Source organism: Natator depressus, chromosome 1, assembly GCF_965152275.1.
Source record: "Natator depressus isolate rNatDep1 chromosome 1, rNatDep2.hap1, whole genome shotgun sequence".
In the NCBI taxonomy this organism is placed as follows: Eukaryota; Metazoa; Chordata; order Testudines; family Cheloniidae; genus Natator; species Natator depressus.
The window spans coordinates 183,084,990-183,104,870 of NC_134234.1; the positions used below are offsets into that span (position 1 = coordinate 183,084,990).

At 49.3% G+C, this 19,881-nt stretch overlaps 2 protein-coding genes across 4 annotated transcripts in view; both read right to left on the reverse strand.

Annotated features, from left to right (window-relative positions):
• Positions 1–3,545: 3,545 nt before the first annotated feature.
• IGSF3 (immunoglobulin superfamily member 3) overlaps positions 3,546–19,881 on the reverse strand; it is a 152,629-nt gene continuing 136,293 nt past the window's right edge. For 2 of the 3 annotated variants that reach the window (XM_074971988.1, XM_074971998.1), the window contains 4 exons: positions 19,351–19,761; positions 15,724–16,131; positions 7,750–8,181; positions 3,546–5,254 (listed from right to left, as the gene is read on the reverse strand). In XM_074971988.1, the coding sequence (XP_074828089.1) occupies positions 5,004–5,254; positions 7,750–8,181; positions 15,724–16,131; positions 19,351–19,761 (1,502 nt within the window). In that variant the 3' untranslated portion in view covers positions 3,546–5,003. Of the gene's footprint in view, positions 5,255–7,749; positions 8,182–10,246; positions 10,964–15,723; positions 16,132–19,350; positions 19,762–19,881 lie in introns of those variants that run through there. The other variant, XM_074972008.1, reaches the window with a different exon arrangement.
• On the reverse strand, positions 11,299–12,738 carry LOC141998972 (myb/SANT-like DNA-binding domain-containing protein 7). The gene has a single exon (XM_074972021.1). It carries the CDS (start codon positions 12,478–12,480, stop codon positions 11,971–11,973), a length of 510 nt encoding a protein of 169 aa, XP_074828122.1. The 5' UTR covers positions 12,481–12,738; the 3' UTR covers positions 11,299–11,970.

Here is a 19,881-nt window from a genome sequence, read left to right on the forward strand (position 1 = left end):
TACATTTATTCTTCCCTCGAAGCGCTGCAAAGTAACGCAACGAGCTTTTGTGCTTGCATTGAGGAGACAGGACCCCTGTGCCCAAAAGGACAAAGGTAAAGGCAAGGAGAAGATGGACAGATACTGTTAGGAAAGTGAAGGCCACACACCACTGTTCGTTAAGGAACTGTGCTGAAGTGACACGGAATATAAACTCAGAGCTGAGGTGGTTTGTTTTTGTAAGGTAGTGCGGATGCTACTCCCACCGCCCACGTATTTCTGCACAAGTCCGGGCTCCCATTGCTATAGCAGTCATGGAAGGATGCATCTGCCCATTTATCAAATTCAGACTTGGAAAACTGTTTCCTACCCCCAAACCTATTGAACAAACCTAAACTAGTATCACAAGAGCAACGTACCTTAGTACAGATTCCTTCCTCTCCAGAGTCCTTCTCAAGGGAACTGCTGAGGAAAACTTTAGTGGTGCACTTGGTCCATGGATCCAGAAGCCCTGTAGTTTTGTGTTTGTATTTACTCATCAAAATGATATACCCTTAGCCTCTCCTTCCCACAAGAAAGCAAGGGGCTACTATCACTGGGAAAAGAAATGACGAGAAGTCATGAGCCAGGGCTGTATGGGGGAGACCACTGTCTTCTGAGCGATGCTTTATCCCAGTTACATAGTGGGCAGGGGATAAACACATGCACATGTGGAAAGCACACATTCAGCAGCTAGGCAACCTGGACCTCAGTGTCCCCCCCCCCCCCCCACCTGACTCCCCCTGCCAAAGAACCTCAGGAGACAGGAGTAGGACTGGCTGGAAAAAGCTAGTATTTCATGACCATTTTTTAAGAAAGAAAAGTTTTTGTTAAAACTTGTGGTGGTGTTTTTTTTAAACAAAAAAATGTATGTTTTGTTGCAGTCAGAACAAAACCACACTCTAACCTCCCAAACTAAACCCCACCTTGTTTCAGCGTAAAAAAACAAAAGTGAAAGAAAATGGGTGTTTCTGCCACCAAAATGAAATTTAAAAACAAGCTTACCTGAAAACCAAAACATCTCCACCACCATGAATTTTTTCACAGACATTTCTGACCAAAAAAAAAGCCTTTTTTTTTTTTTAATTAAAAAAACTGCTCTAGTCCTGAGTGTTTTAGGGGAAAGCAGCTGCATCTGGACCTCAGTGTAGATCTCGTTGGGCACATCCACGGTGTTCAAGGAGTCAGCAGGTCTCCAGGCCACATTGTGCAGTCTGGGTACTGCCCAGCATAAAACTCCCACAGGGTTCTCTGCTACACACTCAGCATTGCTGTAAGTCCCACAGACCACTCCCCCCTGCACTTCAGATGCCACCTCTTTGGAGCTGCAGTGGAGGATCTATCCCCATGGCCCCTGCGCATGCACCTGCCCACCTGTGCATGGCCATCCTGCTGCAGATACTCAGTCCCTGTTTTAGAACATTCCTTGCACTCCCCTCTCCTGCTTGAGTCCATTTAGGGAAATGTGGTGGGTGGAGGGAAGAGGAATTTGTAATTGTGCAAATGCCTGAAAATGTGATCCTTAAATGTGTGCTTCAGTTTCCCCAGCCACAGAATGGAGGTGCTGACAAAGCAGTTTTACAAAAGGTTGGCCAGATTCTTGCACTGTCAATAAAAATTGTTTTAGTACTGAGGTGCCACCTATGTTCTTTCCGAGATTGCACACAAATGGAGAACCAGGAACATAAGGCCAAAGAAATGGGCGGCTCCTTCCTGTTTTGAACTTTGATGGGATCTGTAGGAGTGTGTTCTACGGCAACTTCTGTATTAGCCAGCTCTCTGAGCAAGCCAGGGCAAGTTATTCTGCCACACCACAGTGGCTGTGCACACTGGGACCCAGAATGAGAGCAGAGCTATGCCAGCAGAAAACCTAAAGCCAGAATTCACCTAGAAGTGAGTGGCTCTAGAAAGTTCTGGGAAGTCAACGTTAGCCTTTCCTCTGACCCCACTATAGCTGCCAGCCTCCTGGGTTGCTTATTACGTACTTTCCTCACCAAAACTGTGCCAAATGCATGGTTAGAATCCAAAGGCCAGATTACATCTCAATTTGACACAGCTCAGATGCCATTCGGAAGCTACCTCTTGGCCAGCAGTACATGAGTAGGTGTGCATGAATGAGGAAAAAAAGCATGCTGAAAGCCCCTATCACACAAAACCAGCAACAAACATTCATCACGATTTCAACACAGTTTACTACAGCTCTCAGGTGTGTTGTATAAAACATGTTTAGTGCAACATAATACAAAGCTCTTTTTTAAAAAAAATCCCAAACAGGTTTCCACATCATGCATGGACAGAGTTTTCTCTTTGCTTCTTGGCTCGTAACAGAAAGTTAAGCGGAGAAAAGGTTGTTTGAAAAACTTCATGATAAAAGTTGTTGCAGGAAGAGTCTGGTTTATTAAAAAAAATATCAATATGTTGCCAGCCCAACTGATAAGTCATATTCCAGGTAAACTGTGTAACCACAAACGCTGCTTCGAGGGAAAGCCCATCTCATGGCCCTCAGGAATGCATCTGCTTAAGAGAACTGAGCCGTGGAAGGGAATGTTTCTGGCCACTGGAGGTCACTGTGTAACAGCTTTCCATGGGCAGAGGGAAGCAATGCCAGTCCGAAAGGATGGGGAGAGATGTAGAGGCTAGTGGGTCAATACAGCAGATTTCTAGTGCTCAGCTGAGGAGCAATGTTCTCTTAGGGCAGGAAAGGCTTCTCTTGATGTCTTTTTTTCCTTTTAAAACTGAAATGAGTTGCACTTCCTGCCCTGAAGCAGTATGTACAGGAGATTTTACATTTATAAAACAATACCCACTGGTTTTGGGGCTGCTGTTTGTTTGGTTTTTTTTGGTTGGTTCTTCATTTCCATTCGCTTTTCAATCCTCCCTTCTGAGCAGACCCTCTGGATAGCCAAGGGGGAGGAGTGTCTGAGTGTATATTAGAGAGCAATATTATACACACAGAGGGGCTGCTAAGCAGTAACAATTTGATGGAGGGAGACTTCAAGAAGGTATGAGTGAAATGGAGCATAGCAAATTCCTTCCTCATAAGGAAAGGGATCTCTTAAAACTAACGTTAGGTGGACTCCCCCTCCAGTTGAGTGAGACTTTTATGCACATGTATGTAGTATAGACACGCCCCCTCTCCTCCATCTATGGAGAGATTATACAGGGTGTAGATTTCTGTGCAGGCTCTTCACCTGCACTGAAACATCAGAGCATCATGGTTTAACCTACTAGCCCTGCAGAGTTCTCCAAGTAGGGCTGCTCTATCATGGACCTGCCAGCTCCTTCTCTCTTGAGGAAGGATAGTCTTATTGGCTTGCAGAGGGCAGAGGCTGCGGGAATGGTCCCTCACAGACACACAGGGATGGGGAAACAGGGTGTGCGGTATATCCCCACTTGGATTTAGCCACTCCACAAAAGACAAACAACGGCCAAGTTTGCCAGGACATCAAGGAAGACACTGAAAGGCCATTCTAGGCCATCGTTCCCCCCTGTTCCTCCCCCCCCCCCCCCCGACATATGCCAAGGATGTGTTAGAGGTGGTGGTTTCCTACACCGGATGTGCTGGGGTACTTGGCTTACTGAGTAATGGAATTTGGGTGCTCCAATTATACAGAACCCCCATTTGGTTTTTAACCGCTGTATCTTTCACGGAAAGAACAGCACCTACTGCCCCAGCACTTGCTTACAATAGGGGGTTGCAGGGAATAGAGTTGTTCTCCTAGAGAAATAAAGCCAAAATAACAGAAAATGGCACAAAAACACACAAGAGAAGGGAGAGAGGATCTGTTTCTTTCCAGAGGGCATAGTAGCACCCGGGGAGCAAATCCCTCCGGCAGCCTCCTTGCCTGGTTTCAACTCACATTGGTAATTAGTGCAAGTCATTGGAAACAAAATGAAACCTGTCATTAATTCCACACTCCCATTGCGTGGCTGTAACATACCACCCTTGCAGAACCATTCAAATATAATGAATCCCAGTAAATGGAGCCTCCCCCTCCCCTGCTTCCTAAAGTCATTACTTTGGTCAAGCTGACAAGGTTGGATCCAGCTGTCTGGCCCCGTGTGACTGGAGCACACAGGCAGCCCAGTCTCAACCCTGTCACCTCTGAGAGAGCGGCAGTACTGTTTAGTAAAACCGAGGGGGAGGCTTTTGTCCCTGGTAAGCTGGGCTGTCTGGGAAGTCTTCTTCTGGCTAGCGGCAGGGCCAGAGTATTTCATAAGCCCCAGGCACACACAGTCCTTTGGAGCAAACCAGGCTCTTTTAGTCCTGACGGCAAGTGGCCTGAGCGTCCAATCTTGTCCAAGGACAAGACGACACCCCGCAAATGAAGCCCCGCATACATGCTAAATCCTCAAAGAAAGGAGAAACGTTTGGGACGGAGAAGCGGCTGAGCTAGCCTCGTCTTCAAGATGGACCTCACTGAAACCCAGCTGCCCTCAAAGCGCAGTTCTGGTCCTGTTCACTTCAGGATAGTGAGCAGCCGGCTCAGTTCACCTTGGAGAAAGATTTTGTTCACTACAACATGAAGTCCAAGGAGGGGCGAACAAAATCTATTTCAGGAAATGAATACTTTTACTCCAAAAAGAGCCCCAGGACACCCAGACCAGCGCGCTGAATGAAACTGCTCTGGGAGCTGCTCACGGGGCGATGGGGAGGGAAAGACGACAGTCTTTGGGTAACAAAAGCATAAGCCCAAAGGACAACAACTGATGAGAACAAAAAGAGGGAAATCCACTATGTACAGCAAGCATGTGGACTGTCCATCCATCTCTGGACTAATTTTGTTATCACAGGTGCTTGAGGAAGACTCAGACCCTCCAATCCCAGAGCTGGGGGACTCTGAAGGGCTCAGTCACGGAGTCAAAGAACAGATGCTGAAATAAACTAAACAAGAACATCAAAACCTCTCCGTTCCTTTGGGTTCCAGGTGTGTCTTTGCCCCTGTCTCTCTCTCTCTCTGTGGGTCAGTCTCGGCCTCTCCCCTTTAGTCTATAGTTCCTGGGTGGATGCTGAGGATGGGCGGCTCCAGGCAGGTGGGAGAGTAGTTGAGGTGTGGCTCCTTGATCCACAGCAAAGGGACCCCATTTTTGCCCTCTGAGTTCTTGCTGGAGTTCCTGCTCTTGAATCGCACCAGCAGGATGGCAATGACCAGGATGCCGAAGATGGGGAAGGGGTAGAAGAACACAAAGTAGAAGAGGGCATCGTTGGAGCAGATGGTGGACTGCAGAGTGGAGCCTGAAAGCAGAGACAAAAGAAAGGAAAAAACTGAACACCACTGAACACTGAATCTTGGTCATCATCACCACTAGCCAGAGAAGTGTCAAAGAGACGGTGATAACAGACTAGTGTGGAGATGGGGAGGCATCAAGCTCAGAGTGGATTTTCAAATCTCCCCCTCCCCACAAAGGTGCTCTTTCCCTCAGTAAATGTCAGCTGGAGGGGGCCTGTTTTCCTTGCCTGACACTTATTCCTTTATATTAGACTCATATTCATCTCTGTACTCAAGAGGTGGGGTCAGGTCATATTTTACTCCCGTTGTGCAACCATTCAAACCTAGAAACTTTTTTTAAATGAAAGCTGAGATTTTCACCAAACCCCACGACTCTGGGATCTGGGGCTTTAAGAAAAACACCAAATATTACAAGACTCGGCAACACAAAGCAACAATAGCTCAGGGAAAGTTTCACCTATTATTCTGTTCACCAGTATAAAGTAGCTGAACCCTGCAACTTTCATCAGGAGGACTCGCACCAAGCTAGCTTAGTCTAAAGAGCCTCTGAGTTTGTGGATGCTGGGGTTTGACTGAAAGGAGACAGTGATAGCTCTGCCCTCTCCAGCTCCAATCCCAAAGGTTGCACTGATCTACCTTCCAGACAGGGCTCAGATCCTGCTCTACCACCTATTCTGGAAGAGGTTTCTATTTAAAGGGACAGTGCCCCAATGCAATACAAAATCCTATTTATGGAGACTCCTATACGAGTCACACCCATTGCTGGGTGCTCTCCTTTGTCTTGCATGGCAGGGAGAGATGATGGAATAATGTACAGACACACCACAGCACACAATGCAACTGGCTCACCCAATAACTAGCCTGATATTCTTAGCTCTGATGCAGCCGCACGATTTGGTGCTTGAGGGAGTGATTTACCCAGAGCAGATATTTTTTGGTATATTTATGTCCCATGTATTCCATGCCCAGATGACAGCAATCCTCCTCAGGGGGAAATGGAGGGGTTGGGGAAGGGAGTGTGGTGCAGCCACATCTTAATTCTCCCTCCCCACCCTACACATGCATTTAAGTCCCTTATTTGAAGAGACAGACCTTGGTCTCAGTGACACACAGGGATCTACCACTGTGGTGTGTCCCACCTACTACATTTGTAAGTCAAATGGCTTTTTTACTTCCCATTCCACTGGGAGCAGAAAGGGCGGAGTGGCTCACTAGCATGCTTCCACCTCTGCGATCCATAATACTCAGCCTCACTCATGCTTCCACCTCTGCGATCCATTCCCCGATCTCCAGTGGGCGTGCCCATGGGGCCTCACTGCATCGCATATTCCAAAAGACAGGGATAGCTTGAACTAAGATTCCCCATCCTCAGCTCCGAAACATGTCCTACCGAGGAAATCTGGCAGGGAAACCAGAAAGGATAGCTGGCATCTCAAAGGGCCCGCCCCTGTGCACCTGAAATGCCAGGGGTGACAAGTGAGCTGTCTTCAGCTCCAAGCACTGCAAAATCCACAGGACTTGCATCCAAAGACTGTTTGCACCTTCTCACCCTATGCGCTGGAAAAGGAAACTGGAAATGCTGGACAGTTCAGCCCAGTGCACACTGGCTCTCAGAGCAGAAGAGAAGAAAGCAGCATGTGTGTCAAGCTCCTCAAAAGTTCCCGGCAAGTCAGTCAGGCACAAGCGTCTCCCCTACAGAAGACAGTGCAGCCTCCGGCTGTGCAGCTGACCCGTAGGATGCTGGATTTCATGCTGAGGTACAGACAGTAGCTGGGAGCACCTGGGTCACTAGAGTTTGAGGAACAGGCTCATCCTAAACCCCTATGGACATTAGCCAGTGTCACAAAGCCAGCCACCTCAATTCAGGGCTTCTGGCTGTTGCTTCTCAGGGATGGGGGAGGGGTCATGCAGGTCGGTGACAGACATTATGCTCCCAAGCTCCAGCACTGCCCAGCTTTTAATTGTGTTTCTGTCTTTTTTGGTTGTCAGTGAATACAGTGCTGGCGAAAGGCACCAGGGTTGGACACTCTGATGAATAAGTCCCTCCTTACCCACCGGAAAGGCACAGCATAAGCCACTTCAACTGCACTGTTGCCTCTGCCTGCCTCACCCCTAACCTGAAGGAGCCTCTTCAAGGCAGGACAGGACAATCCAGTCTCCATGGTCCATTCAATCCTTGGCCTCTCTGCCTTGATTGCCAACAAGGGGGGCCACTGGTGTCAATGGTGGACAGGAGTCCCCTACGAACTAGGTTGAAACCCACCAACTCACAACATAGGGGACACCAGACAGGAATGACACTGGGTTATTCCCCATCTGAATCTATGGCAGAAGTGAAAGGCTCCATTATTAGTCCCCTAGCATGATGCCAGGAAGGTTGTAGGGCCTGGGGAGAACGTTTGCATAGATATATTAACATACACTTCTCTGCAGAGTCCCATGCCTCAGTCTCCCCAGCGGCCCCGCCCCACCTCCCTGTTGGAGCCGTCTGACATCTCACCTGTGTCCTGCACGTGAATAGTGACAGTGCCAGACTCCTCCTCAGCCAGCCTGTACCACACCCCTTTGGGATCAGGCAGCCACTCCTCCACGAGGCATGAGTAGTTGCCAGCATCAGCAGCGCCTGCCTGCAGCACCGTCAGTCGGTAGAGGACAGAGGAGAGCCTCTGGAAGCGCAGCCTGCCTTCAAAGCGGCCTGCCTCCTGGCCAAACACTGCATCTGGGCCCACGCTTAGCAGGGCCTCCCTCTCCTCCTCTTCCTCCGTGCCATGGCTAACCCGGCCTCCTCCCTCTTTCATCCTCAGGTTGTACCAGGTCACAGCGAAGTGGGACTCTTGGCTGGAGCGGGACAGAATGCTGCAGTCCAGCGGGAAGGGCTCCTTCTCCAGCACCGTGAGGTTGGAGACGGCGGTATCCACCTGCAAGGTGGGATCTGACAGTTCGGAGACATTCATTAATGAAAGCGGAGAGAAAAACAGAACAAACTGTCTGAAATGGCTACCCCTTTCCCGCCCAAGTGCACAGCCACAGTGGGGGTGGGTGAAGCACAGCCCGCAGGCTAAACAGCCTATCCCTGGCCACGGTACCATTTGTGGCCATCCCGTGCAAACATCCCCAGCGAACAATGCTCCATTTTGATCAGAGGGTCGAAATGTGAACTTTCCTATAGCTCAGTTAGGCCTTGTTTGTGCTATGCAGACAGACCCTGGCAGCAACCTTCCAGGAAGAAGTGTGCATGTGCGTATACTGTCATATGGAAAAACGGTTACACCAAGGTAATTCATTTAGATGCATAAAGAAATAAGGAACTCCAAAAATTACAGTTCTCCTATATTCACTCACATTGTGTATATTAAGGAACAATACTGCTCCATCATTAATGTTGCAAATAAACTTACATCATAAGTCTGATTTTTTTCTCCTGAGTTCTAAAATTTACAAAAGCCATCGTATTTTTGGCCTCAATACTGATAACTCTGATCTGGGGCCAAGGTTGATTTTTTCTGAAAAAGCACAAAGTGAATCGGACAATGGGTTCCTAAATCACGATGATCCCCCAAAACAGAGGTGTTAAATACAGTTCCAAGATTCTCAGGGTTGTCGTTTTCTGGGTTGGGGTTTTTTTTTTTTTTTGGCTACTTTGCAGCAAACAAAGGGGAGGGATAAAGCTAGCTTCACCAGTTCCCCTAGCTGAGATCCAGGGCCCAGGACCTAAATTTAGTTGTTTAAAATCTGATTTCAAGAACAATTAACATTTGATTTAGTAACATCATCAGGGAACATGGGCTCTGGAGAACCTACCACAGCACCCCAAAGAGCTGCTGGAGATCTAAGTTTCCATTTAAAGATTTAAGAATGCAACTTCTAGCCCTTCACTTTACACAGACTGAGTTCAAAGTGCAACCAACTACAAGGGAATCTTTTCAATAGAAAAATAATTTCTCCTCAAAAGCTTGGCTGGAGGTTCCCCCTCCTGGAGACCTCAGCAGGTCCAAAGGAAATAGGGGACTTCCCCGTTGATCTCTTCCTATGCAAAAGTACACCCTTAAGCCCCACTCAGCTTTTCTACCCTGTAGGCCACTTAAGTTCCATTTAAGGGAGCACTGCTCCTGTGTAGACTTCAGGAGGCTATTTTGGCTGGCTCCTGGGGTCAGGGGCTAATTTTGGATCATTTTGGGTGGGAAGCCTGTTACAGGCTGTGTGGGGATCTTCCTGGAACCTACCAAGGTCAGCAGGGAGCCTTTAGGAGCCCTGATGAGCAGCCCAAGGTTCATGGGATCAGGGGAGGTTCTGAGATTCCTAAAGGCCATGTCTACACTACAGAGTTAAGTCGATTTTATGTAAGTCGACATCGAGCCTCCGATTTAAGCAAGTCGATCTTGCATGTCCACGCTATGCTCATTGTAGCAGCAGAGTGCATCCTCACTAGCAGGGCTTGCATTGATGCCTGGAGCACTGCACTGTGGGTAGCTCTCCCACAGTGCATGTAGTGGAGTGGAATTTTGGGTTGGGCTTGCAATGCCTTATGAGACCAAACATTTGTGCGGGTGGTTATGGGAACAGGGTATTAGCCTCCCAAGATGCACTTTCCCCCCTCCCTCCCTGAAATCAACCGCAAAAAAACCAAGCCTTTTTCTCGCCTTTTTTTGGTAGGCCTGGGTTACCCGTGCAGACGCCATAGCACGATAAGCATGGACCCAGCTCAGCTGTACGCTGTTGTTGTAAGCATTACAAACACCTCGTGCCTTATCCTGCAGTATTTCCTCAGCCAAAGTAGGAGCCACTGCGTGGAACAATGTGATACACGCTAGCAGTCCTGCTGGAAGACATAGAGCGGAGCAATTCACAGTTGCTGGAGACAGTCACGCATCATCTTTACATGGTGGAGTGCCGCTGAGAAGTGAGAAGCCAGAAACCAGGGTAATAAGAAGAGCACACTGAGGGCTCTGTGTCTCCGGGAGGCTTTGAAAAGCAGTTTCAGCAATGAGCCAGAGTAATGTGACACTTATCTGTGTTCCTTACCAAACTGTCCACTTCATTGCATTTTCTCCCTGTAAATGCCACCCACACTAACCACTGTGTGTTGAATGAATAAAGAGCCTTTTCTCCTCAATCTGTTAAGTTTTATTATGAGCACAAACACACAGAGACAGCAAAGAAAAGTAAGATAACCTGGGGCAACAGGGCTGATAACACCGTGGGGGGAGAAACAAGGACAGCTTGCTTACAGATGCACTGCAATAACAATCAAAGGTGTGGGAATGGGCGCTTTCTGGTCCTTGTACCCTCCCCTGGTGTTGAGTGCAAGGGATACCGAACTTTCCTCCCCCGCCTCATAGGACGTTTGGGGGAGGAGGATGTAGAACTGGGCGATGATGGCAACAGGTTCAGCATAGGCTGCAGAGGGATTCTAGCATCCAGCTGCCTTTCTTGAACCTCAACCAGACGCTTCAACATGTCTGATTGCCTCTTCATAACCCGCAGCATCTCCTCCTGCTTGGCACGCTCTTGTTCCCTGCATGCTCTCCTGTCCTCCCTGTCCATGCCCACGTTCTCAGACAGTGTGATCCTCCATGCGCTGCACTCTGTCTTGTCACTCTCGAAGGCGCGCATTAACTCATGGAACAGGTCCTCCTGAGTCTTCTTTTTCCGCCTTCTAATCTGGGAAAGTCTCTGTCCCGGTGTGGAGGATGTGCCGACGGACAAGGTTTCAGCTGCAAGGAAGACAAAGCACTAGGGTAGCATTAACAGTGCATATATTGTTTCTGGTGCAAGGTTAATTTTTTTTTTAAATAAAAAAAACACCCCTCAATGCACTTCCCTGCAAACCACAACATAATCACAACCACTGGCTACTGAAAGAGTCAGTTTGCTGCTCCAGCCATGGTGAGTAAGGCCAGGAGGCATGGGCGAGAACTCTTGTGCTGCAGCTTTTGTGAAGACATCCTTGGGATCACTGGTTGGAACTTGACAAAAGCCCCCTTGCCCCTAGAAACCTGGATGGTGCTTGAGGACAGGCCGCAGTGTAAAGCCCCCCAAATTGTTTTTTTTTTTTTTTTTTTTTTTTTACAAAAGTGGCACTGGGTGGGGGTGGGGAGGATGGAGACAACTAGGAAGCTGCCCTCCCTGCCTTTTTTAAATACTGGTTGCAATACGCAGTGATCCCTTCCAACCACAACCACGGCACGTTTGGCAAAGCGTGGTTGTACGACCCAGATTTCACCAAACGGGGGGCGTATTACTTGTTGAACTGTTTGCGGTTTAAGGGCTAGCACTGAAAACTTCCCCCATTTCCCCTACGTGACCATATGCAATATCACGCTCCTGAGGGTAACAGAGACGGCAAGGGAGCAGATGCTGCAAGTGTTTGGGTACAGACCTGGTCCTTATGCTGCAATGATGCCAGCAGAGTTAATACTGGAGTGCCATGGGAAAGTGTCCTACTGTGGTGAACAAAACAAGGCAGCCCTTCCCAGAAACCTTCTGCGAAGGATTGCAGAGTACCTCCATGAAAGCTTCCTAGAGATCTCCATGGAGGATTCCCGGGCCATCCCTGTGCACATAAACAATCTTTTTCAGAGAGCACCTTCTGCGTAGCTGGAGTGGCCATCGATACCCACTACACCTACCTTTTTGTTCAGATTAAACCTAAAAAATAATAGCATGTAACCCCTACAGTTTGATTGGAAATGTGTACTCACCAGAGGTGCCTTCCCTGGCATCACGCTCTGCCGCCGACTGGTCCTGTGAAGGGGGTGGGCTCCAGGGTTAAAAACAGTTCTTGGTTGTCGGGGAGAATGGATCCTCTACTTGCCTGCCTCACATTTCCCTCCTCCTCATCAACAGTGTCCTCCTTGTTGTTGCCTGAGGTCACCCAGGGCTCCTGGGAGGTATCCACAAAGCGTTTTGGGGTAGTGGTGGGGTCGCCACCAAGAATCGCATGCGGCTTCTCATAAAAGCGGCATGTCTGTGGGGCAGAACCAGAGCGACTGTTCACCTCCCTTGTCTTCTGGTACGCTTGCCGAAGCTCCTTTATTTTCATGCGGCACTGCTGCGTGTCCCCAGTGTAACCCTTCTCCCCCAGGCCCCGGGTGATCTTGGCATAGATGTCAGCATTTCTTCTACTGGCTTGGATTTCTGCCTGCACAGACTGTTCTCCCCACACAGCAATGAGATCCACCACTTCCTGTGAACTCCATGCTGGAGCGCGATTGCGACCTTGGGTCTCCATGATCAGCTGTGCTGACGAGCTCTCCACGCTGATCAAACAGGAAATGAAAATGTAAAAGTTCCCGGGGCTTTAACAGGGGAGCGGCTGTTTCCTGTGTACTTGGCTGACGTGCAGCACAGTTGAAAGTGCTCTCCAGAGCAGTCACAGCAGAGCACTGTGGGACACCTCCTGGAGGCCAATTCATTTGAATTACACAACGCAGTGTCTATACTATCCCCATGTTGACCTGTGGATGTCGAATCAAGCGCTACACCTCTCGCAGAGCTGGAGTACAGAAGTCGACTTTACAGGCCATTTAGGTCAGCGGAAGGGACTTGGTAGTGTAGACACATACATTATTAAATTGACCTAATGCAGCTTATGTCGACCTAAGTTTGTAGTGTAGACCAGGCCTAAAGCTGACAAAGCGGTGGAATAGGGAAGAAAGTCTCCACTCCCTGTGATCCTCTTCATGGACAATGGGGAGTAGCTGAAGTAGGAGGGACTTTTTCCCTTCATTCTATCAACTCTCAAAGTCTGCCACCTGCATTTCCCTCGCCCCACTTCCTGCAGGCATTAAGCAGATAATAGGAATGTCGCTCTCCTACAACTCTCTACAGCATCCTGAGAGTCTAAAGAAGTTCACAGAAGTGGGACTCTTTTTTTGTGGACCTGAGGTCTGCAGCGTCAGGACTTCCCTCTAAAGGGCAGCAGGTGGTGTTTGCAGCTAGCAGGATCCCCTCCCCCAGGCCTCCCAAGCATTGCTGGATCAGGGCCCTTAGGGTTTACAGGAACAGGGCACCCTTCTAGCAGTTCTTAGGTATTTGAGATGGTCCTAAGGAAATTCTCATATAAGAAACTTCATGCAGGTGATGTAAGGCTGCAAGTACATGTCAATGGTTTGAGTTCGTGTCCTTCAGGGAGGCCGCAGGAGGAAATGGAGAAGACAAGCCTTGAGATTCTTGAGATTTCTAAGATAAACACAAGCAAGGCAAATCCAGGCCTCCTCATAAAGCAGCAAATACAGGAACGGCAAAAACCCAGTTTTCCTCCTTTTTGCAAGTTACCTACGAGAGTATTTTCCAATTGCTCACAACTACTGATTCCCAAAAAATAAGAACAAAGAGATTCTTTTTCATGGAAGAATGAGTCACATGCTAAGTTTGGAGCTTTTGTTCAGCCATTTTTGAGTTACTTGTGAGCAAAAACAAGTTGCTTTTCTTTAAACCTAAATCAATGTAGTCCTCTTCCCCTATCTCTCCGCACCCATCCAACGCAACACACACTTCCACCGCTCAAAAGGGGCTAAAGGGATTTCCTTCTACACTTTGCTAAAGCATTCATCTCAGGGCTTAGATCAGGGCTGGGAAGTTTCAGCCCAAATGGAGATTTATAAATAATCTTAGTTATAGTATGTGTAATCTACGTAGTAATCACCTGGAGAAATGAGGACCTTTCTGCTCAAGCCATGTCATTTGGAAGAGTTTCCCAAGCCAAGATTTCATGGATATGATTTTCATAATTCCCGAGACAGCATTTTTTCCCTTTAGGGCACAAACCCTCTCCACAGGTAATTACATCCCTGCCACAACCTTTCCAGTCTCCTGACATTTTGCCAGCAGCTTTGCACATCCCCAGGGAGAAGTCCCAATGAAATATCCTGGGGATCTGTGTAAAAACAATCAATGAATGTATTCCCAGGGGCTTAAATCCAGAAGGGAATATTATGATCGTCTAGTGCGACCTTTTGTCTAGCACAGGCCAGAGAATTTCAACCAGTGATTCCTTCATCAAGCTCAATAATTTCTGGCTGAACAGAAGCATTTCATTTAAAAAGACATCCTGTCTTGATTCAAACACTTCAGAGGATGGAGAATCCACCACTTCCCTCGGTAAGTTGTTCATTACCCTCACTGTTCAAAATGTGTGTCTTATTTCCAGTCTGAATTTGTCTGGCTTCACTTTCCAGCCAGGGGCTCTTGTAATGAGTGAAAGGCTTCAGACATACACCTCCTGCAGGCACAGGCTCTGGAAAGGCTAAGGAAGGGTTCTGTTCCCACTGTCACTTTGCTGTACATGGCACGAGTGTGTATTTGGCAGCAGCAGGGAACACAGGAACTGCCAGACCAGATCAGACCAGTGGCCCATCTAGCCCAGAACCCTGTCTCTGACAGCAGCCAGCACCAGATGCTTCAGAAGAAGGTGCAAGAAGCCCCAAAAGTGAGCAGTTATGAAATAATCTCCTCCCAGGAGAAATTGCTTCCTAACCCCCTCATCAGGTAGAGAGCCAGGAGTTCTGTTCCCAGACTGGACAAGTCACAATATTGCTCTGCTTCAGTTTCTCCATCTGTAGTGTGGCGACAATCCATCTTGCTAAACAGCTTGGATAAAAGCTCCAATCTGAATGCCTGAAGAGGCTTTCAACCCATGTAATTATCTCCCATCAGATGCTCATGCAAGATCATAAGGTCCCTTTAAACAGAGCATGATGTCACACAAGGTCGCATTTTAAACTAGAACATTTAACACCGTGTAAAATATATGCAATGTAAGTCATCTGAATGACTGAAATGAAAAAATATCTAGATATAAATTCCACGCTCTCCATCTCCACCCCCTTGCTGCACCTTCGGGTCAGGGTGGTGCTGGTGTTTTAAAAAAATTCATAGGCCCTCCAGCAACATCAGAGAGGAAGACAACCAATCCCCAAATCCTATTAGAGGATTGCTGTGTCTGCGGTACCCCTGTGTTCTCCCTCCAGATTAGCATGGTGGCAATGAAGGGACACAGAAACGTTAGCTCAAGCTGTTGCTGCTGCCAGCCCTGCTCCCCCAGCTCAGCTGCAGTGCATGGGGTGAGGGAACAAAGGAGAGAAACAAAGAGGGAGTTGGCAACGGGCATGAAAGAGTCACACGGCCGCCATTCCCCTCCCTCCCTACCCAGCATGCCCAAATCAGTCCTGAGCTGGTGGATGAACATGCAGGCTGGAGTGAGATATGGCTCCCTCACATGCCCACTGGAGATGGGGCTGCCAAGCGGTCATGTTTGGGGAGTGCTTTGAGGTGGTAGATGTGCCATTATAACAATGAATAGTCAGTTACGTCATTTCTCACGATGTGGGAGATTTCTGGTTTCAGGGGGGTGATGAGGAGAGGCCTGGCAAGCCAGGTTAGGACCCTCACAATTTGGGAGGGAGAGGAAGGGTCTCTCTCTCTCTGATGCAGCCCCAGAGCCCGAGGAATGTGACCCAGAGGATCCAGTTACCTGGCTGTTTCACAGTGACAGTAGTCAGCCCAGAGAGGTCTTCTGCCCTTTTGTACCACTGGTTGCTGGGATCCAAGAGCCACTCCTCGACGCGGCAGTCGTAGGCTCCGCTGTCTTGCACCACCACGTTCTGGAGGGTGAGCAGGTACAGGCCTGGGGAAGGGCTCTCCAAATGTAGCCTGCCCTTCAGGTCGCTCAGTGCTGCCAGATCTCCGTACTGCAGAGTGGCCTGGCGGCTCAGCCGTGCCACTGCCTCTTTCTCTGGGTGGCCAGATTTCCACACGTACCATTCCACCGAGAGCTGCGAAGCGGGGCTGGTCCGGTTGGTGACAGCGCACTCCAGTGTCACCCACTGGTTCTCCAGAACCGTGATGTTCTTCTGGGTCTGGTTCACCTGTAGACGATTGTCTGGGGGGAGGGGAAAAACAGAGACCAAAAAAACCCACGATGACATGACTGCAACAACCGCTGTCCTTCCTCACCCCAATCCCTTCCCAGCTGTGTGTCTCTCCTCACTCACACCTAAAATCAGGCTCTCAGCTCCCCACAGCTTCCTGTTTGTTCTGTGAACCCTCTAACACAATTCTGGGTGTGGTAAAAAAAGATAAGGCTAGGATTTTCAAAGAAGCCAAAGGAAGTTCATTTGAATCCCTTTGAAATTCAATGGAATTTGGGCACCTGATTCTCTTAGTGCCCCTTTTTTCTCAGGTGAAATAAATACAGTCACCCAATCCCCATGGTGTGGAAGGCCAGAGAGGTACTGGAGACACAGCAATCCTCTAACAGGATCTGGGGATTTAGAACGTGCCAACAAGACTATCTGGAGCTGAAGGGGTCACACCTGGTGTCACTAGATTAGGAATTTCTCCTCAATTTGACCTACAACTTAATTGACACCGAGGGTGGCTGCAATCAGCTGTGTATGCACATAATGTGTATATCCCAGCCTCCTACCAAGCTGCCAAAGCAAACCCTCAGAAAGGGCAGGGTTTGAGCTTCCCTGGTACAGTAAATGATCTGTCATGACAGAACAGAGATGGGTGCTAAAGGGTCTCACATAACACTGAGTGGCATAAGGTTTAGGGGTGTAAAGTCAATAGTGGGTTACAACCCTCCTCCTCCCATCACACATAGGTCCCCAGGCACGTAACCCCCTGCAACCACCCGCTGAATTCTGTACTTCTTTGGACCAGAGTTTGAGGATCCATGGAGTACTGTGAACAACTGGGTCTGGTGACCATTTGGCCCTCGGGCCATATACTCTCATCTGTCGTGTTTCATGGCCTGGATAAATAGACATGGTAACACCTGACCTAGAGGTTGGAGACTGGCTACACTACAGCTGTAGGATAACTGCTCTGTCCTGCCTAGGCCCAGACTGCTGAAATGCTGAAGGACTGATTACCAGTCAAGGATTATGAGCTGAACCCCTCATCTGCATGATATTATCCTTCTGCAGATCTGCCTTCCAGCTGTGTTCTTCCCTCCTCCTCCCCTAGACCTAGAGGGTATTCTTTCTCAGCTGCAGTCACCCCCGCAGGGTACTCTTCACATGCAGAGGAAGCTGGAGTCCTCTAGCTGTCTGGGCAAGGCAGGTTCCTCCTCCAGGAGGAGGCCCGGATAATATGCCTCTGGAGTGAGACCTCGATGGGGGAAGCTGTCAGCCTTTAAAGATCCTCCCTCCCCACCCCACCCCATATAAACAGCCCTCCTCCCCTGCATATCCATGGTTGAGGACCACTTTGACGGAGAGGAGCAGGATCCTGATTAATTCAGTACATCCTTATTACCTCCGTTTCCCATCGCTGCCGATGACATCCTCTGCCATGGAAACCACCAGCAGAGCAGATTTCTCTCTCCCTGGCAGCCAGCTTCCCACCTCATTAAACTCATTACTCATCTCTCATGCAGAGTGCAAGAGAGCCGAGACACGCTCCCGTTGGGATATTGGCAGAGAGTAAAATCAAACTGGATATGAAAAAGCCCTGCATGCAGAGCTCTGCCAGGCACACACATGCCTGCTCCCTCTCATTAGGTCACTAGTTGCCACTCCAGCAGCAGGACACTGTCTCAAACAGGAGTTACACTCTTACTTAACATTGACATAGGAGGAGCAGTCCCATGTAGCTAAGCCCAACCTCAACTTGACCACTTTTCCTTGTCAAGACAAAGCCACCAACAACTAAAGGCGTCTTCAAGCCCTTCTCCAGAAAGATCCACCCAATGAGAGCTGTGCTGATCCCACCTCTCCCCCCCCAAAACCGATCCTCTACTTTCAACACAATGTAAAATGCCCCAGCCTGTCCACACCTCCCTCTTCAAGGCAGATCCTCTTCTGTTGTGTCCTCACTCAGACACAATCCAGCTTCTTCTCTCCCTAACCCTGCAGACATGTGCTCCCAATGCCAGCATCCATTTTGCTGGTTAATGACTCGACGGCTAAATCAAAACATAGCAGTGGAGAGATGGGGTTGCATGGAGAGTGCAGGCCATGAACAGCGTGAGGTAGAGAACTGCGGAGGCACAGCAGGTCAAGGCTTGTACCAGGCAAGACTACTGCCCACCCCACTTCTGCAAACATCCCCCATCCCAGCATGGTGCCTCTTATCCAGTTTCCTGCAAAACTCCATTTCCAGTTGCCAGCTATGTGGAAAGTAGCCAGTTCTCAAAGGACTACACGGATTTATGCATACGCCTGGAGAGGGTAAATCAAACTTCCTTATTCCTGTGCAAGGCTCTGCTGTGGGAACAGGCAGGCTGTGTAATACCCGATACAGAGCCCTTTATCTCCTCCCTTTAACACACCGTTAAAGCTCGGGAGGATAGTAAAACACCCCTGGGTACATTCCTTAACCCAGCAGTCTGCTTCCATTCCTGAACCCCCTTGGGCTTTCCTTGTGTGTGTGTGTGTGTGGGCGTGGGAAGGGGCAGAGGGACAACAGCCCTTGAGGACAGGGTCCCCATTTGAAGGGGAAGCTGCAGAGCCCCGCGTGGTTTGGACACAAATCAGTTCAGGGAGGAGACAGACATCACGAAGGTGGTTGATACAGATGAGAGTAAGAGCAGACTCAGGCTGTGAACGTGATACACATGCGTAAGCCCCGGGTGCTCCTGGGGGTAACAGGAAGAGTGACAGTGGCTCTCAGCTTCAGCATGCCAGAGTAAGGCTATGTTTCACTGACGCTAGCCCAGCTCCCCGTGGGTGATGGAAACAGGTGTGGAACCTATTAGCTGCCCAGGCCCAGTGGGGAACAAATGACCTTTATGCAGGAACACCTGCACCGCTGGCTAACTATACATCACCCCAGCCGGAACAGAGGGACTTACCAGATTCCAGCACTCTGGCTGGGAGGGGAGGCGCGTCCCAAGAGCACGCAACAAGCAGGGGGATGTTTGGCAAAGTGGGAAGAGAAGCCTGGCTTCCAGTTTGGGGACAAAGGCCCAGGCTATGAGGTGAGGAAGGTGTGATTGGGTCCAGTTTCGGGACAAAGGTTTAGTGTGGGAGAGGGAGGAAGGGGAAAAGGATTTAGCTCAACAATATTTAGTTCAGCTGCAGGTTTTGGGCAAAGTTAACAGCCGGGGAGAGGGTTTGCCAGGGGAATGCCCTGCCGGTGTAGTCCATGTTACCTGGCTGCTTGACGGTGACCTCGGTTCGCCCAGACACCTCCTCTGCCAGCTTGTACCAGGCGTGGTTGGGGCTGAGCAGCCACTCCTCCACATGGCAGTAGTAGCTTCCGCTGTCACTGACCTCTGCCCGCTGGACAGTAAGGCTGAAGAGCCCTCCAGAGGAGGACCGCTCGAACTGCAGCCTCCCCCGTAGCCCCTCCTCCTCGGCGTAGGTGCCGTACTCGAAAGCAGAGCTGTGGGTTGTCTTCAGGATGAGCTTGCCATCGGCATCGGATGGCTTGTGGACATACCACAGCACAGCAAAGTGAGAGTCCAGGCTGGTCTGCGATTTCACGGAGCAGTTCAGGGGGATGGGCCTGTTCTCCACCAGGGTGATGCTCCGCTTTGATTTGCTGACCTGTAGCTTGGTCACTAAGAGGAAGGAGAGGGGAGGATGAGAAGTGGTAGGTCATTAACACAGAGAAAAAACCCCCACAGTTAATTAAAAAAAAAAAAAAAGACGACAACCCTCCCCACACATGTAGTCTCATC